The sequence below is a fragment of the Phasianus colchicus genome, chromosome 6 (assembly GCF_987193195.1).
Source record: "Phasianus colchicus chromosome 6, bPhaCol1.hap1.1, whole genome shotgun sequence".
Classification (NCBI taxonomy): domain Eukaryota; kingdom Metazoa; phylum Chordata; class Aves; order Galliformes; family Phasianidae; genus Phasianus; species Phasianus colchicus.
Genome location: NC_143441.1, coordinates 30,284,829 through 30,312,478, shown reverse-complemented (window position 1 = coordinate 30,312,478; position 27,650 = coordinate 30,284,829). Strand labels below are relative to the sequence as shown.

The following is a 27,650-nucleotide window of genomic DNA, read 5'->3' as shown; positions in this document are numbered from 1 at the left end:
TTAGTGAAATCCTAAAGAGGATGTTCGCAGAAAGTGAATTTGAAATTTTTGAATTTGAATTTTTTAGCTAAGTATTGCTATAGATGATGCATCGATGATGCACAAAGTAAACTAATACAGAAATCAAACATCATACCCTGAAAAATAATTTAAAAGAAGACTGAAAGCCATTTGTTGACTTTCCTAAATTTGGGTTTCATTAAGCAGGTTTTGGAAAAGTTACTCATATCTGTTTGCCTGTTCATGTTCTTTCCACCTTTCACTTGTTTGTTTTTTTTTTCTGACAACCTTCAGAAGACTATATGCATGATCATAATTGGAAGCAACCCTGCAGATTTTGAATTATGTGTACTCTTATTGTGCAGACAATTACAGGAGAAAATAGTTGTGCTTTACTGAAAGAAGCCTAGACTGACTGCTCTGTTATTTTCAGATTCCTCTAAGTGAAGCAGTAGTACTTCAAAATTTGAGAACAAAATACATAATGTTCTGTCAACAGTGACCCGGCCTGTGATGTGTCTGGTTCTGAACATAACTCTCTGTCAGATCTTTCAAATGCATTCTGGATAAAATGCCTCTTTTGCTTTCATGCTTACAAGCAGAGCGGAGGAAGCAGCTCTCAGCTGAGGCAGTGAATGAGATGCTGTTTCCCGGGTTTGTAAAAAAACCTATAGTATAACACATCAATAACCATATCAGCATAAAGCTCTTTTATCTCATCAACAGACACTAACCTTTATTGGAAGACAGTAAGGATAGTGAGGACTTTTCTGTGGGAAGAGTGCTTCTCTATTTCATTGACTTACGCATTGCAGATTCTCTCTCCGTGCTGAACAGTGGCTGAGAATTAGTGTCAAAAACACGAAGATGTTACTGTCTCTGTTCCTGTTTGCTGTAAGGGAAATAAGTTACAGCTGACAGTAAGAATAGTGGTACTGAAATGCTGTACTATCCACGTAATCAGCTGGGGAAGTGGTGAAAATGTGAAGAGGTGATCTGACAGCTGGGTGGCTTGCCCACAGGCTCAGCATAGGAGAAACTCAGTTTTGTGCTCCTTCAGCAATCCTGTGTAGTCCACGTCATTTGGTACTAAATTTGTTAGCATGCTTGGCTTGTCCTGAGCCATCACAAAAACTGCTGCAGATTAAGTGAGGAGAAACAGAGAAGTTAGCTGAGAAGCCCAGTTTCTGAGGAAATCTAAAATATTTCTACCACCAGCGTTCATTGTCACATTTTTCCAGGTCTCCTTTGTGCCCTTCTGGGTGCAGGAGCTGTAAGCCAATTCCTCCCAAGCCTGGAGCTGGCACAGGCCAGAAGCAGTGTGCCCACACTGGGTGCAGCGGCCTGTGCTGCTAAGTCCTGTGGAAAGTTAGAGGTTGTCCACATCAGGATGCAGACGTGGTGGAAGAACTTCCACGACCAGAGTGATATAGGTACTCTGGGGCAGTGTAAAGCCAAGCAGCTGCTTCCTAACTATCTTCTCTGAAAGCAGTCACACTGCTGTCCCTCTCTCTGAGAGTGCTGTAGGTGACAGCTGGCCATTCTGCAGCCTGTCTGGAAGCAGCAGGACACCAGCGATGCTAAAAACTGCCTTCTCTGAAGAAGATAATCTTTAATTTGACTCCTCTTTCACAATGCCCACACTTCAGTGCAAAACTAAATAAATAGTTCAGTGCATTCCTAAATAAATAGAAGATTGATGTAATCATTCTTTATCAGAACCTGTGGAGTAGTTAGAAGGGGCTCCTGGGTTTCCCATCTGTTTTCTTTTCAGAATGTCTCTGCAGCTTGAGCTGAGCAATTTATTTCGTATAGTCTTCAAATAACTCAAGCTGAAAGGCTTGATAAAAACTGGGAGCCAGAGTATTTTTCTTTTTTTTTTTTTTTCCTTATGCTGTTTTTTATGATAAGTAAATAAGTTTTCTAAATGTGGGTGTTTTTAAACTTGCATGTCTTTTTATCTCAACTGAATTAGGGACTGACAGAGAGAAAGCTGATTGCAGTATGGATTCTTTTAAAGGCTTTGAAAGCCAAATTGCTGATCCTAAGGAGGCTTTCCCACTGCCCGAGGGAGCTTGATGCTGTTCCCCATGCATTTCTTTCCCTGCCTCTAAGGAGAATTTATTGCCTTTCACGTACATTGAGGACCCAAGGAGTACTGCTGAGCTGGGACTAGACTTTGATGGTAGGATGTCTGTGCAGGATACACAGAAATCATGCAGAAGCATGGCATGTGGCAAATGTATTATTAGTAGTTCAGGTATGGGAACAGAACAGAGAGGGAACTGGAAGAAATTCACCTGTTGCTATTAAGTGATCATAGGTCAGAGTGACCTTATTTGGGTGAAGGAAATCCTCTTTCTATTCCTGGAAAATCCATGAGTGAATTCCTGTGTCATCTTTGACATAATATGGAATAATGCACAGATCACCTGAAAGCTTTTTTTGCTTTATTTTGCTTTGATGTTGAATAATTCTTTTGAAGTTGCTGCACCATTAATGTCTACCTTCAGCCCTGCTGAATATGTGAATGTGCATCAGGATCAATATTGTCTCTCACAACTGTTCTTGAAATGACTGTTTAGGAAACCTCTTATCTTTAGGGGTAGTATTATATTCCCTTTTGAGAGGTCCAGAGGCCCATGTGAGAATTTGGAGTAGGCTATATCTCTCGAATGTTTAAGCTCCAGTGCAAGAAAGCTTCAGTTGATCATATGCTGAGACCTGTGCTAGAGCTGCCTGCAGTTGTTCATATTCAAAATTTCAGTTTGCACTTAATCATGAATCAAACAATGTCAGTTCTACTCAGAACCTCCTATGCTAATTTAATTAATTCACTTCAGCTTAACATTTTTCTCTCAGAAGCATAAGAAACAAAAGTGAATGAGATTTGCAGCTCTAACAAGGTGATTATCAGCCCAATTAAGTCAGAATAGTGATGTGCAGTAGACATATTTTCATTCAATATAGCAATCAAACCTGTCAGAAACAGTATTTTTTTATATATTTGAGATTAACATAACTGGCTGCCATTTTCTAATTTGCAGAGCACATAAACAAAACTGGGTGGATCAAGAATAAATTCTAACATCTGTATTTCATCATAATTCTTTCACCTTTTACCCACAATTTATGAGGTTATTTATCACTGTCATTTTTGTGTCTATATTCATGACATTCAACTAATGTTACTTACAAAGTGTGAACTATTTTCATGTACTTCTTAATGTGTTAGAATTTCACATGTGGAACTTCTGGATTACCCAACGTCAGCAAGGAGCTCTAGTTTATTGCCCATAGACTCTGTGTGTGCATCTGTAGGTACGCATCTGCATGAAAATGACTTTGAGATGGATGTTAATGCCTCATAGTTAATGATGTGGGACCCTATGCTTCAGGGTATGATCTTAGCCCAGAAAGCAGACGTAATCTGGTCTATCTTGAGTCAGAGCAAGTCTCGCTGCAGTTTTCTCATGCTGGAACTGTTAAAGTGGAAAGAATTGAACACTGCATTTGTGCAAACCTGATACCTTTCCAGGACGTATTTAAGGTGGGTAGAATTTAACAAAAGCAGTATACTTCTAACACAATAGCTGGCCATTTGCTGGGCTGCACGTCCTTCCTGCAGAGCATGATCTGAAGGTAGCATTAGCAGACTACTTTTTTAATTACAAACTAACTTCTTCTCCAGCCTCATTTTTGGGAAGAGCTGAACTGTTTTCTGGAACTTAAAACAAGCAAACAAAGCTGTCAAATCCAAAACATTTTCTTTCTGAGGAAAGTTCTGGCAATGGAAATTCTCTGTTCAAATAGCTAAATGTTGGCAAAGTTTTAAGCATCGGTAAGTGTTGCCGGAACTCCCTAATAGGCAGTGCTGCCAGCTTGTCTCATAATCTAAATTTTTATGTTGTTTTTGGTTTGGTTTGGTTTTTGTTTTGTTTAAAGAGTGCTCTCAGCTGGCCACACACAATCATGTTCTAAGGAAAAAACAACTACGCTCCATAACAGACCAGGGAATTGAACATTGCAAGCTTACTTCTTGTATTTATTTGGGACTGCAGCTGTGATTGTTATGGGCCAGGACAGCACTAGGAGCTGAGCTCCTTGCCTGCACAAAGGGAGAGTGTCTGCCAGCTCCCACTCTGGTCTCTGGCTTCTTGTGGCCTCTGACTGCTTTGTGGCAGACTGAAAGCAGAGGGAAATGGTCAGCCTTGGAAGTATGGTGCCAGTATTGTAGAAAAGCCCAGCTAGCTGTAGCCTGCTTAGGCAGCTGGCGAGCCAAAGATCAGTTAAAAGACTGACCTGAGAAGCCTCTTAGCTAGGAGAGCACATTATCACTAATTGTAAATCTATTTCCTGCTGTTAGGGATTTCTGCTCACAGAGGAGTGGTCTCACAACCCAAGGACTTTTGTTTTTGGGACAGGAGAGGTTTAAGAACAAGAGTGTGAGCTAACCATTCAGGCTCCAAAGCCAAACTTGAAAGTTGGTTAAGAAAAAAATCAACCATGAAACCACATTTTGAATGGGTAAAAGCAGCTAAATTTAGGAAAAAAAAAAATCTCTTTCCGGGACAGAGTTGCTGTTTCTTGGAGCCTTAATAAAAAAGGCACAACTGTTGCACAAGAGCTCTCAAGCTCCTTTGCTGACATCCCACAGGGGAGAAGGGACATCTCTGGGGAGAGCTGGCTGACCCTCAGCAGCCTTTCAGCTTTTTGGAGGGGAAAGGACAAAGGAGAGACAGGCATTGCTTCACTACTGGATGCAACACAACTGTCTTTCTCAGGCTGTTCATCCTTGTTCTTCCTCCCTGTCCAAGAGTGCTTCTTCATTTCTCCCAGGGACTGGGACTCGGCAGCTCCCTTCTGTCCCCGGGTGTGCCTTTGGTTCTTCTACCATCTTGTTGTAGAAGTAGCAGCCCTGCTCTACTAAGGCTTGTGGCATCACAAAAAAGGTTTGGTCCTCCTCGTGTGGATGTACAGAGCAGGCAGCTGGTAGCCCAGAGCACTGAGTTTAGGTGTTTTAGAAAGGGTGTTCATTAGTGAGATTAGATTCCCAGGAAGCTAAGATTAGGTTCCTGAGGGGAAAGGTTGTATCACATGCACCTATTGTTTCTTTTTTATCAGCTGGCAGATTTGGCTGCTATTTTGGTCACTGTTTTGACAAGAAGCATAACTTTTTAGTCACTACTAAAGCCTAGCAAAGAGCTGGTACAGAAGTCAGAAGGTATGCAAAGAGAGTGTCCTCTGTCCTGCTTCCAGCTCAGGAGCCAAAATTTCTTTATGTTTGATAGCTCTCAAAGCAGCAATCATAAAGATAAAATTTTGAGCATTAGAACCACACACTTCCTTAGAAGTAAGATGTTTGTATAAGCCTTGTTTAAAATGGTTGTGGCTGCACTTCCAATGAAGATTGATTCATAGCTTTGCACAAAGTCCCTTCCCTCTTTGGCTTCAGGATAGATTTTACCTAGTCACAGACAAATTGGTCACTGAGTAAAACAAAATGAGTGAGTAGCCTGTAAATAAAGTTTTCCTCCAAAAGCTTTTAATACCCTATCTTTCTATTATATTGTTGCAGATTTGGTTCTGATGAGTTGAAAAAACAGTTCCTCACACCAACTATATCTGGAGATCTTGTGGCATGTTTGGGAATCAGCGAAGCTGGAGCTGGATCAGATGTTGCAAGTAAGTTAACCTAACAAACTGCCAATTTCAGACAGCTTGATATTTTAGTGGAAGGAATCTGGCTTCACTGCCCCTACTGTCAGCATTTATAAGAAATACAAAAGAAAGTATGGAATGGTGAAAAAAGTAAAAAGTAATATTCTAGGAGCAGTAATACATAGTATCATAGAACTGTAAAATGGTTTGGGTTGGAAGGGACGTTTAAGATCTAGTTTCAACATCCCTGCGATAGGCAGGGACACCTCCCTCTAGACCAGGTTGCTCAAAGCCCCATCCAGCCTGGCCTTGAATGCTTCTAGGGAGGGGGCATCCTCAACCTCACTGGCAACCTGTTCCAGTGTCTCAGCACCCTCACAGTAAAGACTTTCTTCCTAATATCTAGTCTAAATCTACCTTTTTCCAGTTTAAAGCCATTTCCCATTGTTCTGTTGCTACATGCCTTATAAAAAGTCCCTCCTCAGCTTTCCTATGGTCCCCTTCAGGTACTGGGAGGCTGTTACAAGGTTCCCCTGGAGCCTTCTCTTCTCTAGGCTGATGAGCCCCAGCTCTCAGTTTGTCCTCGTAGGAGGGGTGCTCCAGCCCTCTGATCATCTTTGTGGCCCTCCTCTGGACCCTCTCCAACAGCTCTATGTCCTTGTGTTGTGCACCCCTACAAATATCTGATTCATCCAAAAGCAAATACATTGAATGTGTTTATCAGTGAATAAATAGATGTAGGCTGAGCAGAACAGGTTAATAATATACAGCTGTCAGGCTGACCCCGGATTTCTCTAGTGTTTTTGTCCCTCTGCTGTCTGGCCTGTTGTGTCCAAGCTCCAGATTGGTGTACTCCAGTTGCACTGTCACCATTAGTTGTGCAAACCTACAGGAGTACGTGATACAGTGTGCCCTGTTCAAATGGACAAGGCTTGCATTTCCTTAATACAGACCTCCCCACTGAATGTGGACAGATTGCAGAGCTAGTCCTTCTGAAACTGATGGCATCACACTTTTGCAATAAGTTCCTCTACCTCATTCTTATCTCACCCCCTCCAGTCATTTCTGTCTCTGGAGGAGTAATTATTTTATTTAGGGATAATGAAAAATTTGCCATATCAAATGTATGAGCTTTGTGATTTAGTTACTTTGCATGAAACTGTTTTTCTTGTTTCAGTACAAGAATATGTTTAAAAACATCAACAAGTCAACCTACCATTCTGAAGTGCCTGAGACAGTAGATAATTAAATTACAGCAGATTTTATAGTAGGAGATGTCTCACCTGATTGTGGAATGTGCGCTTCTAGGAAAAGAGAATGACAAGAAACCACTCTATACATCTTGCTATTTTGAATGGCTAGGCTGAATATACTGTGCTCTTACAAATTATGAAAATTACTACTTCTACAAAAATCAACAAATTTAACAGAAGCTTTTGGTCAGCAAAACCAATACCTATGTCCATCTCCTCATTCCAAATCATGTTGTTTTCTCAAGAAAAACAGATAATTAATTATTAAGTATTAGAGCAAAGAGGTGCAGCAAGCACCTTTCCAAAGGGAGTTAAAGGGGTGTAGCAGAAATGCTAAGTCAGGGCTTGAAACAGTGATTGAACACCTGATGGGAAGGCAAAGCCAGGGGAGCTCAGGTGCATGCAGTGCTTCTGAGTGACCAGAAGAGGTGCAACCAGGATCCTCCCCTTCCCAGACCTCATTTAAGAGTTGGCAGTGGAGGCAAGGGTTGGAGATCCCTGTGTTTCTGAGGCCTTCTGAAGGTAAATAAATTCCTTCCTTTGTTTCTCTGTCCACGACTGTCGTATTTGAGCATATTCTTACTTGCTGCAACCTAGGACTTTGCTACTATGCTGTCATTACTGCACTTTCTATCGCGTTACAGCATTACGTGGGGGAAATTAAATGAAGGGGCTATGAATCTCCTTGCATGATCTAGAGCCATTTTCCTTTCTAGCTAATTAATATTGTTCATATGAAAAATAGGCTTGTTTTTCATAAAATTATCTGAAATGTATATTTCTCTCCTGTAGGAAACACATCACTTATTTTAGTTAATGCTTCTGTAGTTAAACTACCTGATTATCAAGACTTTCTAAATATGGTTGTAGTTTCTGGGTGTAGTCTTCCAGACAACAAATGGAAACAGGAGTTTCCATTTGCTATTCATTAGTCATGAGTAGCACTCATTTTTGGGCTCGTGACTTGTGTTAACTGTGCTGATCATCATCTTCACTAGTTTTCCACTGAAATATTGGAAGATAACAGCAGTAACTATTATTTGCACCTATTTGCTATGTTGACTTTGAAAATTCAGAATCATCTTTTTTTTTTTTTCTGGGTAACACCTGAGTTATCTGTTAGTGATGTCTCCCAGGTTTGTCTCACCAGCACATTCCACAGTATTCCTGCTCTTTTAAAGGTCATCACTGGAAACATGCAATCAGTTTCAATCAAAGACTGATGTCCAAAGAGAAGCTCCATTGTACCCTCCCTGCATGTCAGCACTTTATTAATGCAACCAATTTCACATTGTCAAGTTCCTTACCCTCATTTCCACTTTTGTCCTGATTTTTGACTTAAAAAAAAAAAATAAATAAATTTAACTGATGGTTGCCTAAGAACATATTTTGGTTTGCTTGGGCAGAGCAGCATCTGTTTCCATTTCTGATTTTTTTTTTTTTTTTTTCCTCTAGAAAACCCGTTTTCATAATAGTTGTGTCAGGTGGGCTTTAAATAAGGTATCACTGGTAAACTGAGTTTTCTTTCCAAATGTATTCTAAGTCTCTGCAGCTTTTTGAGACTAATAACCTTTTTGTTATCACTTATTTTCACTTTGTACAGTCCTACCTGTTGATGCCTTCCTTTGTCAGCTATGTTACAACTCTATTTTAATCTCATGTAAAATATTTTAGTTTTCAGGTATCTTCTGCATATTTTGTTATTTCTCATTCTCTTCTTATTTCTGTTGCTGAAACATTTTTGTTTGCTGCCTTAATGTTGTTTGGTTCTGTAATCTTTCATCTGTGAGATTTAAATCACTTTAACCTATGGCAATTCTTACCTTTTTACCTACAAACTGTAGCTTACTTTGACAATTAATCTCTTTATTTTCCTGCATGCTACCTCCTGTTTTTTGGTTTTGGTTTTTGGTTTCTTTTTTTTTTTTTTTTTTGAAGCAATTGTTTATTTGGTTAAACTTGAAGTTATTTCATAGGTGTAGTTGTTTCTTTTTCCTGTACTGATGACAAAAATTCCACACATGTGCTTTTAATTTATTACATAAATGATTATCTGTTATCATAAGATTAACCTTCAGAGTTGAAGACAACCTCGCCTTTTGTCAATTCTACTTAGATGCATGACTTGAGTCAAGAGCACACTGGAAAAGAAAACTTAAGTCTCTTGCTGTGATTTGAACAGTGAAATAAATTGCCCTGGTTATTTATTTGGCACAAGCTGCTTTGCATGTTTAAATGTACTGAGGCACATGGTTTAGTGGGAGCTATTGGTGGTAGGTGGACGATTGGATTGGATGATCTGGTAGGTCTTTCCCAACCTTGATGATTCTATGATTCTGCAGGCTGTTGAAATATCTACACCACAGGGTCATGTGGATGTGCCAAAAATTAGTGACTGAAGTAGCCTCTTCCCATACCCATGCTTTATTGGGGAAAATAATTATAGTGAAAAATGCCAAAGGATCTTACAGCCATATCTCTCAGATCCTCTTGACTCTAGTAAATTATTAAGCAGGTTTTCAAATTCTGCTGTAGTTTAAGTGTAAAATCTACTTATTGGCTTGATAATCTTTTAATGAAAATGCTGCATTCTTCATAATTGATTTCTAAACAGTCACTTTTCAAGTACTTGAAACAAACTGTTAGCAGTTACACTTGAGACTACTTGTATGTTCCTATTAGTCAGGCATTTCTTCTTTAATCTGTATTCGGAAAGTTAGTCTCTTGTGATGCCATGCTTGCTAATACTGTTTATATTTGTGATAGCATTATAGTGCTCAGTGTTCCCTCACAGACCTTCCAGGCGACTTCAATCTAATCTTCTTAGTAGTTGTTCCGCAACAAAGGGTTGTGTGATGTAAATCATTGTGTATTTTTCCCATCCTTTTTACGCTACTTGTACCATGTCTTATCACAGCTCTTTTGCATCCTTCACATGTTGTTCAGTCGCCTTGTATGATTGTCAAATGTCTGTTCACATACTACTGTGATCAGCATTCTAGATTTCTTCACTTTGTTGGCCTTCATTATTATTTAGATTCTACAATATGTCCTTTGGACAGATTTGGCAGAGATTGCTGCTGTTTTTATGCACAGTAGTACTATCTCTTGCTGTTCAATGTTACGCTTCTGTAAGTTTATTTATCCACAGCTATATACACAAGTTCCTTATCTTGCATCATTACACAATTTTCAGCTGCTTTTTTTTTTTCCTATTTTTACATTAACAAATCTCTTCAGACGTGCAGACCATAGCTCCAGGTAGTCATCAGTTTAATCCTGTAAATGAAGATTAGGTTTCTGTTATCAGTTTTGAGTTTAGGACATTTGGGAAGAAGGTTTGTGTGCAGATTAGGGTGGGTGTGCATTGAAGTCACCAACTGACTTAAATGTGACTGCTCACTACACTTCTTGCCTGACTCTTACACTCCACACTTACTGCCTACCTCACTATATAGCCTCTTATGCACCTTATAGTCTCGTAATACAAGTGTTATTAAGAATGTGCTTGAGTTCTTTTTTTAACCATCAGCAACTTGCAGCTGGATATCCATTGCAGAGCCTCCTTTGGTTGAGGTTTCAGTGGAAGAAATTCAAGTTCAGGAAAGATGGCTCTTTGGAGCTTAACCAGTAACTAATGATTCACTCCTGCTGTTGCATTTAGGGCTGCTTGCAGTGATTTGAATGCTCATAAATGAAAACTATGTTTTTTCTATATCACGGGGTAGCAGGTGTTTAGAGCTCCTTGTTGTACAGACAATCTTAACATTTAAACTTCACCTTTTAAAGACTTACTGATTTTGAATTTATTACGCCATTCTGACTTAGAACGCACAGGAAGTGCGTGTGTGTATATATATCCTTAGGCATACACAGATACTGGAGCTTATGTTTGTTTAAGTTGGGACTCTGAAATTAATGGCCTTCTCAGTGACTAATGTACACAGTGACAGAAGTGTAATAGATCATCCTAGCCTAAAATATTTCTGGCCTGAGTTTTCAGTGACTGAATTTAGTTATGGAGAGAGCTTTCTGCTTTCATCCGCTGGGATGAAGATTCCAACTATCGGAGGGTGAGAGAAATGGTCTGCTTTCCCAGGGACATCTTCAAAGAGACTCATCCAGGTGGGCCTGCCTCTTGCAGCCTAGATGGCAGTGAAGTGAGGAGTGAAAATTGGTTGTCTGCGAGCGAGGGAATCACTTGGCCAGTCACACAGGAACCAGCTTATTCTTCCTTCATGAGAGTAACTCTTCATTTTCTTTGTTTTGAATAGGTATCAAGACAACAGCTGTGAGAAAAGGTGATGAATATGTCGTAAATGGTGGTAAGATGTGGACTACATCTGGGTGCCAAGCAGACTGGATGTGCCTGCTGGCGAATACAAGTGAAGGGCATCCCCATCAAAATAAATCTCTCATATGTCTGCCAATGAATCTACCTGGTAATGACACGCAACTCTTTACCTTCTGAGCTGATTTTATTGGTGCTCTTGTTTGTGCACATTACAAGAAGGAAAGGTGTTTCAGATAAGAGACAACACCCATTAATGCTCTTTTAAATTAAGTGTTTCATTGTCATACAAAGACAATTCTGAAATGCATTTGTACTCATACTTTCACAAAAAGAAAGAGGATGAGCAAATGAAAAGGAAATCAAATATTTTGCAGACTTCAGCTTGGGAGTCCCAAACCAAATTATGTGGAAAATTCTTTTTGACCGAAATAAATTTAGAAAAGCTTTTTAGATGCATTAGCAGGGGAGTATTTCATAACATTTTCTGAGAATGGATAGATTAAGTTACTGCCAAAGATAAAATTAATGCTTTGAAGAAATCATTAAAAATAGAGCCAATCTTTTTTTTTTTTTTTTGAGAATAACAACATCCACAGAACTTTTGTCTTGGTTTTCTGTTCAGAAAAGACATGTAGATGCAAACAGTCCTCAAAGTAACATTCTCAATTTTCTATCCATTGGAATTTAATTTTGAGCAGTTATTACACCTTTTAAAGGTTTTGAATAATTTTTGTTCTTACACAAAACAAAACTTTCATTGAATTAATTAAATTCTCTCTTTTAAAAAGACCTGGTGATTTTTAGGAAGTTCAAATCTTTAAACTGGCATCGCAGGTATGATGATGGTGGCAAGAAAACATTGAAATATATGGCATTTTTGTTCATTCAGTTTGCAGTATTTTATTGTGAAATAAATTGTCATTATCAGCTTTTAATGTGTAGAGAAAGCATAATGGCAGTGAAGCAAATGTCCGTATGTTTATTTCTGGGATCAGACTGAGAATAAAATCCCAGGTCTCCAGTGTGGTGAGAACATCTTAAGATAATTTCTTATAAGTGAATTTGAATACGGAATAAGTGAGAGTAAGCAAATTGCTTTAGGATTGAAGCTAGTGGGTTGTGACTTTCTAAACCACTGTTCGTGCAAAGCTGACTTGGAATGAGAACTATCAGGAGATTGACCTGAGCTGATTCACTTGTTGACTCTGGCCTTATCAATAAGTGATGAATGAATGTGGTAACTCAGAGCTAGGATCACCTTGAATTTCCAGATGACCTTACTTATCAGCCATCTGCATAAAGTCCTCATGATTTTTCATGAAAAAGTCAGAGTGTGTATGTGATACTGCTTCTCTGAATTCCGTACCAACATACTGTTACAGGTGGATCAAATATTCAGAAATTGTCTTGGTTTTCAGGTACTTTCTTTATTCCAGAAAGACACGTGACTCATTGTAGCTTTATGTGGTTGTTTTTAGCCACGCAATCTATACACAGAGTTGCTTTACCTTGGGTAAACAGATTTTTGAGGAGAAAAATTGCATGTCAGCTGAAGGTGATGTTCAGCAATCTTCCTCGAAAGGATTCCTTCAGAAATCTTCCTCGAAATATACATTACGCTTCTCAAAGCTTATATGCTTTCCATCTTGTGTGACAGGGGTATGGACCTCCAGAAAGGTCACTGTACCAAGACTGGTGACCTTTAAAATGAAAAATGGAGACAGTTGATTGTGCTGCTCAGTGGGTGGGCTACATCAGAACTGAAATCTGGGTGGGATACAAAGAGGAAAAGTATGAACAAGGCTGCCAACTGACACAGATGTGAGGAGGAAGCTCCAGCTGCTTTGATACATCCTAAGGATGTGTGTGTGCCAAAGATCATTATCTTTAGAGGGCAGCAGACCAAGACTGTACAGGAAGTGTCTGGATGACATCGGAAAGATGCACTATCATGCATCTGTAGACATATGTATGACAACACTCGAGCGACCACAGTGGAGGACAAGCGTATTTTGTCTGACTAACTGCTGCAGTCACCAGGATGTGTGGCAGGGGAAAGACAGGGTTCAAGGCACAGTGGTAACCTGTTCCGTGCTAGTTGTTGGTAGGAGATAGGAGTCCTGTGCTTTTTATAAAAACATAACTATTTCATACATATTGTGATGTAAGGAAAAAAAAATCCAAAATGAATTATTAGCTTCAACAACTGGTAGTTACTGGAGAAACAAAATGTGATTAACTTTTAGTTGTAGGTTTGTGCAGTTTCTGTTCTGGGTTGCAGAAAATCATAGCCTAAGTTTGACAAACATTGCTGAAAACCTCATAAAGGGAATTTGGGTAACGGATTCACAGTAGATACTTGCATTAGGCAGGTAAATACTCCTCATACTAGCAAGTATGAACTCTTTATCATGTGATGGAAAAAAGCAAAGTATAAATTGTCCATGTTAGATATATAGACAAATGGCTAGCAGCCCTCATCTGGGATGTAGTTCTGCACTGGTTTCTCCTGTGGGTCATCAGATAGCACTTAGTAGATTGCACAGAGGATAATAAAGAAGAGAACATCCAGGAAAGGGGAAAAGAGCATGTTTCTCAAGTTGCAGTTTAAAATGTCTATTTTCATTTGTAACAGCACTAAATGTTGGCAGGAGAGAGTGACTACTTTCTATCAAGATAGACTAAAAGAAATAAAAAAATTGTCAGAAGGCTGGAGAATTGAGAGAAAATGAGAAATCAAAAACACTTGGGAAGAACTGTCCCAGGAAGAGAGAGAGCAATCCATCTCAGTGATACTGGTACAAGAAGCACTAATAGCTTTGTTAGTGATATGTATTTTTTTTTTTTTTTTTTTTTTTGGAAAGGCAACCACTTGGCCTTCCTCAGTTGAGATGTGTGTTTTCAGATAGCCTGTGATTTATTTAATACAGGCATGTTCTGGGGATTATTTGAGCAGATGATTGCTGCTGCAGGTAACTCTTATTATGTAGTACTTTTGAAGAGAATGCAAATAATTAAATAAAGTGAAGGAAGATTTCAGTGTCCACTTCATAGATAGAGAGATGATTATGTGTTGGTGTCTTTGAAGAGAAAATGTAAAGCATATGCTAGCAACAGAGAGGGAACTACATGGGTCTGATGAAGCTTGGCTTCTATCTGAAGGAGATTCATGAAATAATCTAAGAGCAAGTGAAACTGGAAAGGCACAATAAACAAGAAATGCTGCTGGATTCAGGAAAGATGAATGCACAGTCCAATGGGTAAGAAGTATAAGTCGTTAATACATTTAACTCCTCTAACCAAACTGCGTGAGTTTCCTTCAATAACTGTTCCCTTACATGGGCCTTGGGCAGCACAGAGTAGGATAGTTCTAGCAATACAGAGAACTGCCAGCAGTTGCACTTTTTCCAGCAGAGTCCTTAATAAACATCCCAGTAACAAGAGCATTAAGTGCATCTTCATAGGGAAGAGAGCATATGGCTGGAAGTGGACCTAAACATCTGAGACCCTCAAAGAAAGCAAGCAGTAATGTTCCAGAAAGCATTTTGGCCTGTAGGTGGTTTCAGAGTGTGTTTCTGTAGCTCTGATATTAATACAGAAACAAAGCTGCTTTGAAAATAGCTGCTTTTCTGGCATGAGTAGATGCAAATTGCTGGGTAGTTTTCAATGTGAGAGTCAAGGATTTTTATATAGCTGCCCTGATTTTCTTCCTCCATTGAACACCTATCAAAGCAAATATTCCTGACACGTAATCTGTTTTTAGATTGGCAAATGGAGTAGCCTTGGGTGGAAGGCGTGAAGTATACCTGGACCTTCTTCTGAGAGCAGGCTTGGCACTTTGAAATAGTGTCAGTATCTCATCTGTGCTTTGCTGAGAGATTAAACTTCCCGTAATCTTATTCAGTGCTCCTGGAGAGAATGAATTTGAAATAAATGACTGCCAACTTCTTCAGCCTGGAAGACTAAAGGACTCCTGTCAGGAGGAGCTGAGAGATCTGTTCTATTTCAGAAAGAGATGCTCAGTGGAAGTCATAGAATGACTTGAGTTGGAAGGGACTCAAGGATCATCACACTCCAAACCCCCTGTGGCTCCAGAGCTGCCAACCTCCCCATTTAATTCTAGATCAGACTGCCCAGGGCTCCATCCAACTCGTCCTTGAACACTTGAAGAGACGGGGCATCCACAACCTCTCTGGGCAGCCTGTTCCAGCACCTCTCCACTCTCATAGTAAAGACCTTCCCCCTGATATCCAACCTAAATCTTCCCTCCCTCAACTTAAAACCATTTCCCCTTGTCCTGCTGTTATCTGCCTCTTCAAAGAGTTGACTCCCCTTCTATTTATGGGCTCCCTTTAGGTACTGAAATGCTGCAGTGAGGTTGCCCCACAGCCTTCTCTTCCCCAGGCTGAACAAGCCCAGCTCCCTCAGCCTGTCTTTGTAGGGGAGGTGCTCCAGCTCTCTGATCATCTTCGCAACCCTTCTCTGGACCTTCTCCAGCAGCTCCTGTCATTCTTGTACTGGGGGCCCTAGACCTGGGCACAGTGCTCCAGATGGGGCTTATGAGGGCAGAGTAGAGAGGGACAATCACCTCCCTGTCCATGCTGCCCCCCCTCTTCTGATGTAGCCCAGGGTACCATTTGCCTTCCGAGCTGCAAGAACACTCTGAAGTTATGAAAGGTAACAGAATACGAATATGTACAAAAGGAGACCACAGCAATTTGTGTGGTGAATAATTCCTGGTAAGCCGCTTCAGAGAGCAGGAGAGGATTATAAAAAAATAATAATAATAAAAAAAAATACCGCAATTTCACCCCACTACAAAACTGGTTAGAATACCATGTCTATGGATAGTTAAATGTTTGCTTTCTTTGCTTGCAGAAGACACATAAGTTGAAAGGATGTTTTTTTTCTACATATATTGACTTGGCAGATGTAGTTGATGCTCCCTGCAGAAATCCTCGTATCTGATTGTTGGCTTCAGTTTACCATGAGCATTGTTGATCTCCATGCAGAATTTTTGCATGTTAACTCCAGGAACACAAGGAGGTAAAGGTGGGAGATTTCAAGGGCTATAACATAAAAATCAGTGGATGTCTGTCTAACTGTCATGGTACAGTGGTAAGCCATGCTTGCATCTGAGCAAAAGCAAGGAAGAACTTGTAGGAGAAAGAAAAATCTTGATGGGGAAAAAAGACAACTGGGGAGGAGTACTTCTTGGTGGGAGTACATGGGTGAAGTCTTATGTGGCCAAATCTGAAGTAATTTTGAGATCTGAATGGAGATAACAACAAGGTTTTCCTACAGGAGTCACATTCATCTTCTGTACTGCACTGCACATTGGGTCAGAGTCTGTGCTCTACAGGGAGGTCAGTGGGGAAGCAAGCCCTCTTCACAAAGAATGTCTGTGTGGAAACTCAAACAAGTGAATCACGATCTTTGTAAACCTTCTTCGACTATTTAAATGGACTAGGTAGTAATTACAGGCCATCATAAAATATATAGCCTTAACAAAACTTGTAGTTGATACGGAAATGTTGGATGTTAATTGGAGTCTAACCGTTTTATTACCAGGAATAAGTGAGATCATGTGATTATAAACTCTTCTGTAGGTACAAGAGAAGATCAAAATAGGCTTGAAAGTGAAGGATAAATGTGGTGGAAAGAGAAAGAAAAAAGAGAATTTCCATGAGTAGCAATTCTCTAGTAATAGTTCAGCATAATTCTGCTGTAGTTATTAAATATTTTTTTGCTGTTTCACTGTAGTACGGGGAGTCAGAAAATACTACTAAATTGAATTCCAACACTTTATTGCAGTGCACAAAAAATCAAACATAAGCAAATAAATAAAGCACTAAATGATTGTTATTTGGGGATACAATGAAAAGACCCTTAAGGTTGCAATTTCTGATTTTTTAGTCAAATAAAATTGAGAAAACTCTTAGAAATGGGATGTGACCTATTTTATTTTTGCCTCCCAGAATACTATAATGTTTTCCCAGAGGTAGGTTTTGCTATATCCTTGCTGAACTTCACTTTTTAAAAACACTATCCTCGTACATCTGGCTTTATCTTTCTTGTAGCCTTTCTAATGCTCTTTTTTCTTCAGGCATTCACATTACTAAGAAGATAGACAAACTGGGCATGAGGTCATCGGACACAGCTCAGATCTTTTTTGAAGACGTAAGAGTCCCTAGCAAAAACCTAATTGGTGAGGAAGGAATGGGTTTTACGTATCAGATGTTGCAATTCCAAGAAGAGCGGCTGTGGGGAGTAGCCACTGGTAAGTCATCGGTTTTGCTGCAGGGGTCTGGCAGGGACACATGGGTCACCCTTACTGCATGACTAATAGCACTTTCCTTTTCTTGTAATTCATTACCTCTGTTCTTGAAATGTCACAGCGTAGCTACAGACAATCTTCCTTTTCTACAGGAAAACTTGAAACAGAAAGAAAATATTTTGTGAGGCAGAGGCTAGCAGAGGTTTTCTTTCTTTTCTCAGTGCATTCTGCTGATAAGAAAAAACAGCCACATCAATATAAATATAGTACAAAGGCTATCAAAATACCAACATGAAATAAGATTGTGACTTTTCCTGTAGTATGGTAAACTAGGATGTTTACCTTTACCCTAGATAGTAGAAAATGAATGTAGTGCTGTGTAAAGGCAGTATTACAACTTTGTTTATGCATGTTTTACCTCAATATACACTGAATGTAATGGTGTAAAACCAAATGCCTTTCCCCAAAGTTCTGCTATCACAGAATTTCTGTTATTCTAATTATTCTGTTATGCTATTGGCCATACCCAAATCCATATGTTTGAGATTCGGAGATTTTTGGATATTTTAGATAACCAGATCCAAACCTGGACTGTCCTTTTTCAGCCTCCCAGCCTTCCCCCTTGTCCCATAGCATCTGCACATTTAACTTAACATAAATACTGTTTCATTTTAAAAAGATTGAAAATGTAAGAAGGTTGTATAAGTAACCTCTGTACCCCTGTGCATACATGTTAGTGCCTGTGTGTGGCTGAGGAATTGGCAACTGTACAAAATGATATTCTGATTCAGTGACCAAGTTAAAAAAAAAATGACTCCCTGTTGTGGACTGATCCCAGACCAGATATTTTGGAGCTCAGATGCTTAAAACATCTTTGGTTTGGGCAAAACCTCTTAGTTCAGCCTGAGATAAGTAGTAAATATGAGGGTAGTTCTAGCAAAGAGTGGGACGTCAGACCTGGGCGGGATGATGCTGCAGACTCTGGCAAGGAGATATGGTCCTGCACTGGCCCTGCTTTTGCACACTGTTCAGGACATTTACGGGATGGGATGAAGCCGTGTTCAAATCCATGCAAATAGGAACTCTTTATGCGTAATATTAAAAGCATAAGTTGGAGATTGCTGTAACAAGGACTTTGCTATAACTGAGGGCTCCAGGGTGTTTTGAAAGCAGTTAGGCTCTCTTCTACTTGGTTGTAAAAGGTGAATATTCCCTAGAGCCTGTAGTTGGTCTCATCTACAGAGGACCCCAAGCACCGGGCCGTCTGAGTGTATTCAGGCATTCTTTCTCACACACAGCCATTGTTTAAGCATTTCTCAATGTTGTTGTTGTTGCTTTTCCTCCCCGTGTTTAATCTGGGATGATTCCAAATCTTTGGGCATCACCTGCGAACAGCCACTGCAGGCACACAGATCAGCTCTCTGGCACTGCTGCAATGGCCACTGCAGGCCGGGCCATCTCAGGTCTGCACCACTGTGCTGAAGGCCTGGTGCCTGTGCCAAGGCCGCTTGCTCAGAACAGCTGTGGTTCTAGCTTGGATGCTGTATGCCCACGTGTGTGCTCAGATAGTGATCATGGAGATTTACAGGATTCCAGCTCGAAGGGGCTTCTGGAGGTCCCCTCATCTACAGGGCACTTCAAAGCCACATCAGTTTCTTTGGGGCCTTGAAGAGGCAAGTTTTGGTAGTCCCTAGTGAAAGAGTATTCCTGCTGAGGCAGAAATCTGACAGATCTGGTACATAGAGCGGTTTAAATCAGTTTTCTATCCTTGTAAGTAGGTGGTACCACAATAGCCTTGGACTAGAGTTGTGCTTATGCCTCATAGGTGACTATTCTTCATTTCTCACAGCTGCCCTCGAAGTACCTCAATTATCTGACTTCATGTTTCTTTGCTTATCACAGACATATGTTCTACAAAGTTTGGAATCTGAAGGGATCAGAAGGTCAGGCAAAATCAAGCCCTTTGGCAGGAGGCAGTTTTTCTGCGGATATATTTTTCTGTCTCATTTGTCTATAAGCATCATCCTAAAAAGAAATCTTTCACTATTTAATGACAGTGCTATTAAACAGCAGTTACTGCGCCACTTTAGGAGAACTTAGAACAGTTCTGCACCACTGAAATCTTGTCAAGATTTGTTTTGATTTATACAGTTCTGCACCTTGTGCTCTTACCTTTGAGGCTGGTAACTGCATTTCACCACTCCCCATTTGCATGCCTGGCCAGCGTAAGCACTGTCTCACCAAAGGAATAAGAAAGAGTTCTCCTCCAAGCAAAAAGAATATTGCCTGAAACATTGCCTTCTGAAATGTAGCCAAGATATACGTGGACTATATGGTCTTAATTATGCACTTTATGCTCAATTTGGATGCTAAGTTAGAACAATGAAAAGCTGCAGTGATATTCCTCAGGCAGCAGAGCGGCCAGCAGCCTTAGTCATGTTCCAGGCAGAGTGACGAGCAGTGACAGCATCAAAACACAAAGTCCAGCAGGTGAGATCATTCATGTCTGAAACCACCGGCAGCTTGGTACTGTCCAGCTTTGCACAACAGCCTGGAAGCCAGCACAGTCTTTCAGGAAGTGGGACGCCAGGTCTCAATTCTCCTTTTTTCCAGAATAATGATGAACAATCTGGGAAGGGAATCTTTGGTCCCTGCTGCGACCAAGAGAGATGGAGCTCCATTCCACAGTGTCTTTGCTAGGAGGGAACCAGGAATTACTGTGCCCTGGGTTGATTTTGCATTTATCCACTGACAATCTGATGTAAAATGGGTGAAGAGCTCTGGGAGTGAGGACAAAGCCCATCTCTTGTGTCATATTGCAAATTTCAGAGATAATCAGGTGTGATAGATGAGAGAAAAAGTGTTCATCAGAGCTGGTTGCCTGATGAATGTGGTTTGTTACACCACAACTTTACAGGCATTGCAAGCTTCCAGTCCTGCAAATAGTTTTACAACCACAAGCATTTTGCTGAAGGCTCCGATATTTCAGACTATGTGCATGCCTTCAGTAATTTTGTAATTAGGTCGGCACGTGTTCATTCTACCCCTCATTTCTGGCCCTCAGACGTTTCTTCTCATTCTCTATTCATGGCTATTCATATGACAACAAAAAGCATTGGTTGCTTTTAAGCACTTGAGGGACTGATCCTAGCATGCTTGCTTTGACTGCTCCCTAAAATTTGGCAGAGGCAGTTTGCTGAAATTCTTTTTGTTCTTTCTTTGTTGTTGTCACTTGGAGAGTTTTTCTTTTTATAAAATATTTTAGTATAAAATATAGCATGAAATATAATGTGCTTCAGTCGTCCATTTGCTTATTAGTTATCTTCCTCATGGCCAAATATTAGAATGTGTGTGGGGTGTTTCCTTCCTTCTCTTTTTTTTTTTAACCTTTTAAAATAAATTTTCAGGGAAACAAATTTAAAACATAAGTGGAAAATGAATTACCTTAAAGCGTTCTATTTTTATCAAGTTTTTCAAAAATGTTACTTTGCAAAACTGGGTCACAAGTGCGATCTTTTCTTCCAAGTGGCACATTGTCAGAGGTGTTGGTAAAAGTCACTGTGTTTCCTGCTTCATTGAGGAGGACAAGCTGCCACGTATCTCCCCCATGTTGTGACACTCAGCAAACACCGTAACTTTGAGGACCTGTCACACCGACCACAGGAAGAGAATGTCACTATGGTGAAAAAGCAAACAGTTTTCTTGTGAATTGCTTAACTTGGAGGCAAAGAGGGAGTTCAGTGAGTGTATGAGAGAGCAGAATGGCACTTCTCTAATGAATTCTCTATGCTCCTGTAGCCTCAGTTTTATGAGTATCATTGAGTCACGGCCAGTAAGCAGCATGACAGATCCTTTTGCATGGGCAACCAGCATCTGTAAGAGACAGATGTTGGGCTTGGAGCTTGCTCTACATCTCACCAGAGAGGGATCAGCAGCTGCCTGAGAAAAATGTATTCATTTTGTTCTGCATTGGATGGAGACGTAACAAATCAAAGTGTTTCTAACGACCAAAACTTTCAAGTAGGGTAACAGAAGTTGGATGGAAGTAGGAGGAAAAGATTGGCAGCTGCAGAACAAATGTGAGTGCTTTCACAGTGCTCTACTGCCTGCTAGACCACACAGTCCCTGTGCTGGCCCAGGGTGACGTTCCCTGCGTGTGCTGTCAGCCGAAAGCCTTGGGACCAAGTTTGCCTGAGGATGTAAAGAATACTGTATGACAAAAGAGAAAACAAATGCATGCAAACAGATGAAAGTTCAGAGAGAAAACTAGTTCCACTGTTAACAGTGGCATTTCTCTGTACTTACTGGTAAAATATTGTGAGCTGTTACGTTGTACAGAGTTGCTGTCAGTCTGATTATCCATTACACGCTGCATTGCTTTAGTGTTTGCTTCACAGCTGAGCTTTGCCATATACCTGTCCTGAGAAAATCTCCTCTCTTTAATTTGTTTGCAAATGGCAGTTTGGTTTACCTCCCAGCAGCTCAGGCTCAGCTGTATGCTGCCCAGCTTGGGGTAAGGAACAAGAGGTGCTAAGACACTTCTGTGGCGTCTGTGCAGCTGGAGAGCACAGAAGTACAAGCAAAAAAGCTGTTAGTGTCTTACATCCTACAGTATTGTTTTATCATCCTTTAGGAAAACAGGGGTGTTCCTTCCATATAAGAAATATACCTGAAAAGAGCAATTAGTTCCTCCAACAAATGTTAGAGCAGCAGCATAGAATTAGCATAGAAGAAACCAAGATATTTTTAAAAGTATGTTTTGGCAAAATAAGCATTCAGGCTAGTTTTTTTTTAGTAAGGAAGGGAAAATATTAAAGGAATAAGAAAAGCTAATCACCTTATGCAACATGGTGGGGACAGGATGCAAAAAGCAATGCTCTGTGGAGGAGCTGATGAATGATGGCGGTGAGGGGCTGATGGTGGGAGCCCAAGTCTGCATATAAGAACAGTGTAAGGATGTATATGAAAATGTGTGAGAGCAGTATAGGGATGAAATTTTAAATAGAAGTGTTCTTGAAATTCATGCAAAATGGAGTACTGAAGCACATCACGCTCCTGTGAGGAAGTTGCATGTAGAGCCATGGCAGGTGGGGAAAGGGATTTTATATTACTACAAGGCTTGTTAAATTTTGTATTGTATTTTGTATTCAGATTTTTGTGTTTTAAGTTCTAAATGAGGGTGAATGTAGACTGAGTATTTTCAAAAGAGAAAATGCAACGCTTCTTGTAACAATGTATTTGTGAGCTCATTCTACCCTTACCCTCCCTACTGTCGGTCACAATTACATAGGCCCACATTTTCCAAACGAAATTCCCCACAAATTCGGCACCTGTTGTTATCCTAGCTAAGCTGCAAGAGACTGAGCCTATCCCTTCACTGACTGCTGGTTTGCTTTGTAAAATGCCTCTCTTCTCTTTTCTTGTTTACAACAGGGTTGCACTAAGGTAGCTAAAAAAAATTGCAGCAAACTAATTCTCTTACTTCAAAGTAGTGTCTCCCATTTCTGACCTGTCTTCAAGCATTGTCCTCTCTTGATTCTGTTTTCATTAGAAGCACAGTTCAGGATTCACTCAAAGTCGCTATGAAGATTCATACTTTTCCCTTCCATTCTTTGTTGAGATCAGATCACAGAATGCAATCGTATTCTGTTCATGTTCCATGATCTCTGAATATGTTTCTACCTACCCCCTGAAAGCTTTCTTGAATTTCCATTTCTACCATTGCTCAGTGTGCATGCTGCTTGCCTTCAGATTTTCTTTTGGGATTGTATCTGTCCTTCAGGATGCAGGTAGCATGGGAAGCAGAAGTTGCCACAAGGTTGTGATAAGAGCCTCAAATGACTTATGAAGGATAAGGATTATATATGTGTAATTACACACTTTGCTCTCTGAATTTGCTGCACTCTTCACACCTCCTTTCACTCTCCTCTGAGTTTGGGGCTAAGGTGTAACGAGGATAAGGAATCTGTCATCAAGGTACAAAGGAATGCCAGCTTAAAGAATTGAAACTATACCTCAGACTGAGCATGTGGAGTGGTTTACTTTAGAAAAAATAACATCATAACGTTTGTGTTGAAAGAAAACTAATGTCTTTTTCAACAAGAAGAAAATGAAACTGGGTTGCATTAAGGGAATCATGAGCAGCAGGTTGAGGGAAGTGATTCTGCCCTACTACTCTGCTCATGTGAGACCTCCACCTGGAGTACTGCATCCAGTTCTGGGGCTCCCAACACAAGAAGAACATGGAGTTGTTGGAGAGGGTCCAGAGGAGGGCCACAAAGATGATCAGAGGGCTGGAGCACCTCTCCTACGAGGACAAACTGAGAGCTGGGGCTCATCAGCCTAGAGAAGAGAAGGCTCCAGGGGAACCTCATAGCTGCTTTCCAGAACCTGAAGGAGGCCTCCCTTAAGCTGGGGAGGGACTTTTTATAAAGGCATGTAGCAACAGAACAAGGGGAAATGGCTTTAAACTGGAAAAGGGTAGATATTAGGAAGAAAGTCTTTACTGTGAGGGTGTTGAGACACTGGAACAGGTTGCCCAGTTTGAGGGTGAGGATGCCCCCTCCCTGGAAGCGTTTAAGGCCAGGCTGGATGGGGCTTTGAGCAACCTGGTCTAGAGGGAGGTGTCCCTGCCTATAGCAGGGGGTTGGAACTAGATGATCTTAAAGGTCCCTTCCAATCCAAACCATTCTGTGATCTGAAGAAAGCAATGTCTTTTTCTGTGTTTCGATTCTTAAAGTCTTGACACCACTGGAAACGATAATACAAGAAACCATTGACTACACTCGCCAGCGGAAAGTGTTTGGCCAGTCCGTGCTGCAGAACCAGGTTGTACATTTCCGTCTGGCAGAGCTGGCAACTGAAGTGGAGCTGCTTCGCTCGTTGCTGTACCGTACCATTGGTGAGTTCCCATGTCTGCCTCCTCAGATGTGCTTTTTGCAATGCAAAGAACAGTGTCAGGCTGAAGGAATATGGGGAGATGGTTTCCAGACTGTGGTCAGTGACTATGTGTATGTAACTGTTCTTTTTTCCTTTTTAGCTCTCTACGTTGAAGGCAATGATGTGACCAAATTTGCTTCCATGGCTAAGCTAAAGGCAGGTCGCCTGGCCCGTGAAGTCACTGACAGCTGTCTCCAGTTTTGGGGAGGAATGGGATTCACCAGTGAGGTTCTAGTGAGCAGATTTTACAGGTAAGCAAGTGAATGGTGAAACCAGGATGTTTCTTTACTCAAATTTGTCCTCTTAAATATTCTGCTAAAAGATCACTCAATCAAAGGGCCAGCAGCCCCTGCCTTACGTGAATAGCATTGTTCCACATAACAGCATGTCACTGATATTAGGGCTCAGACTGCAATTGTTGACCACGCTGTGCAAGTGCTGATTGTTCTTTTGCCAAATTTTGGCCATATTATAACAATGTGGTTTGAACTACCCACAGGTTAGCTTGAATTCCAGGTAAAGGAAATGAAGTCTGTGTTTTCCCTAGTGAATCTCTGGCCCTGCCAGGGAATTGGACTAGAAGAAAAAGGCAAAGCGTATGAATGAGATTTTTTTTTTTTCTTTTGCTCTTTTCTTGTAATCTTGATTACAGGAAGAGAGCTAAAATAAAATAGCAGTATTTTTCCTAACTGTGAGGGACCACTGAAAATCAGTTTCATTTTTTTCTTCACACCTCCACACCGAATATGTGTTTGAAAGTGGAGTTCAGCATTGGGCTCCTGCAGTAAGCTTCACTGCAGGAAGAGATGCCACTGGCACTGCCTACAGGCCTTTAGTAGTCATTCCTGATAGCAGTCTTCATGTAATTAGTCACATCAGGTACCGTGTGAGACATTTGAGAGCTGTGACTGCTTCCAGCAAGTCATTAGATCATTAAAATAGCCTTTTTGCAAAGGCCCATGCTTGGCCTTTGAAATTTTGCAGTGTATCTACCTCTACAGCAAAATTCCCTCAAAGCAAACTATTTTTCTGGCTGCAGTTAGCAAAATTCTGGCCCCATCCGATATTGTACCAGGGGACCAAGATGGAACTTAATTTTTCTTCCAAAAGTAGATTTCAGTTCAGCCCTTGTAACACAATACCTCATTAATGGTTGACAGAGTAGTTGTTCTGTTGGTAAATGCTGTATTTGTGTAAAGTGAGAAAAGATCACGTTAAATAAACCTGTAAAAAGCTTATTTCTTTATAATAGATTGTTTTTTTAATATATGTGTGTATATATATATATATATTTTTTTTTTGGAGTAATGAGGGCTATTTGAAAGAAGTAGAAGAGCACTTTAAAGAGTAATGTACACTTATCAGTAACTTCATGTTGAGTCTCTTCTGTTGAAACCAGTACAAAAGGGAGAAGAGGCTTACCTTCTGCTGTTTAACTCCTGTCCTTGGTTGAGGAGATAGAGGTGGGAGAGTACTGTACCAGACACCCAAGTCATGCTTTGATGCCTAACACATACAACATAGGTAATAGGGTCTAACAGTGTAGGTAATACAGACACTTTCTCTTCCAGCAAATGGAGCAGCTAAGCTCTCTGTTCTTGAGCATGTCTTTCTGCAGTGACCACCCTGCCATCAATGGCAGAGTAGCAGAACACAGGGTTCCTCAGAAGTAGGAGTTACTCTTTCTGCCTTTAAGAGCATTTTATGAACATGGAATGCCTTTGTGGTAAATCAGAGACTTTTTCAACTCATGGATTCCTGAAAGGTACAGTCTGCTGTATGGTGGTGGTTTCAGCCAGTTGTCAGTAGGAGGTTCGTTCTTATTTACCTTTGTCATCACCTCTTTATTAGTAGCGAATGGTCCTCAGTGAAGCAGATGCTGAAAGCTACTCTGGTAGTCATTTTGAATAAAATGAATACTTGTCTCAAAGCACTTGCTACCAATGTAGTCCTGTATAGACACTAAGTCATGTACATTTGTATGGCTTTGACTTGTCTTTACATTTCCTACTCCAGGCAGGTTTTTCCATGTGAATTCCAGAATGATTTCTAAGCACTTCAGTACAGTCACATTTTCCCTGAGAAGAAATCCAGAGTATTTCCTATTAGTATCAACTGTGTCTGCTGGCTAAAGAAATGTATCTTTCTGCTTCTAAAAAAAAAAACAAAAACCACTTATAAATAAGGCCAAAAGTAACGTGATACTTAAGCCCTAAAATTTTCTGTGAATCAGTAAAATTCCCTCATTGAGTAACCATAAGCACCAGGGAGAAGTAGAGTATTACCTAAATAAACAATTACAGGTTCAAGTTAGAATCCTGTTAATCTATAACAATAAGCAAAGCAGCAACTTTCCTAAAGCCGTTGTGTTTTTTGTACAGCAGTCTGAGTAACCATTCACGTCACTGTGATATTTGTAAAGTAGCACGCAGGGCTTACAATAACTGCACAGCATGACAGCCTGTCATAATGTACAAGGATTTTTGCTGCACAATACTAACTGAAGTTCCAAGGAAATGTTAGTCTCTAACACGTCAGGCTATTAATCCTCAAATAGTGCACAGCATAATGCATGGTTACTGCATTAAGTCTTTGAATTTTGGTCATTGGTGTTACTGGGGAGATACTAAACAGACCCAGCACAGCAGCCTGCCAGAAGGCTTTATTCACAGCTGTCAGTTTTAGTAGTTAATAGTTTGCAGATCAAGTGTCTGTTCTAAAGTATTGTATTCTCTAAAAGGTGTAGCTGAAGGTACCTGTTTAACCACGTAGAAGCCTACACTGGGCTGATTTAATATACTTAAATGTTTCATTTTCAGTTGTAGGGATTCCGAGAAGGAGAATGAGTTGGAAAAAAATGGAACTGAGCCCAAAGACCAAAGAATTTAATAGAAACACATAAATAAGAAAATAAAGAGTGGAGTTTTTAGGCTTCAGCTTACTAGTATGATTCTGGAGAAGAGAGACAGACTGGAGTTGTGTCTGTCTGCTTTTCTCTCTCTGACATCAAATGCCTCAAAGATACCATGACTTAGGAAAAATCAGTTATTGAACAAAGCTCCTGTCTATATGAAAGCCCCAGGCTGAAACAGACCAGAGAGAGGGAAAAATTCAGAAGAAAGTCTGTTGCAATTTTTCAGATTTCACAACTTCTTATTAAAAAAAATTCAGTCAGTGAATATTTCAGTAGTAACTGAATCATAGAATTGATAGAATGATAGAATGA

General features: G+C 40.3%; 2 protein-coding genes across 3 annotated transcripts in view; one reads left to right on the top strand and one right to left on the bottom strand.

The window, feature by feature from the left end:
• LOC116243232 (putative acyl-CoA dehydrogenase 6) overlaps window positions 1-27,650 on the top strand; it is an 80,022-nt gene that overhangs the window by 46,988 nt on the left and 5,384 nt on the right. For both annotated transcript variants that reach the window (XM_090142795.1, XM_031614372.2), the window contains 5 exons: window positions 5,579-5,685; window positions 11,189-11,356; window positions 17,315-17,488; window positions 24,225-24,386; window positions 24,525-24,675. In XM_090142795.1, the coding sequence (XP_089998921.1) occupies window positions 5,579-5,685; window positions 11,189-11,356; window positions 17,315-17,488; window positions 24,225-24,386; window positions 24,525-24,675 (762 nt within the window). The remainder of the gene's footprint in view (window positions 1-5,578; window positions 5,686-11,188; window positions 11,357-17,314; window positions 17,489-24,224; window positions 24,387-24,524; window positions 24,676-27,650) is intronic.
• BET1 (Bet1 golgi vesicular membrane trafficking protein) overlaps window positions 12,467-27,650 on the bottom strand; it is a 28,394-nt gene continuing 13,210 nt past the window's right edge. Inside the window, exon 4 of the mRNA XM_090142796.1 lies at window positions 12,467-12,908. Within this exon, the coding sequence (XP_089998922.1) occupies window positions 12,798-12,908 (111 nt within the window). The 3' untranslated portion in view covers window positions 12,467-12,797. The remainder of the gene's footprint in view (window positions 12,909-27,650) is intronic.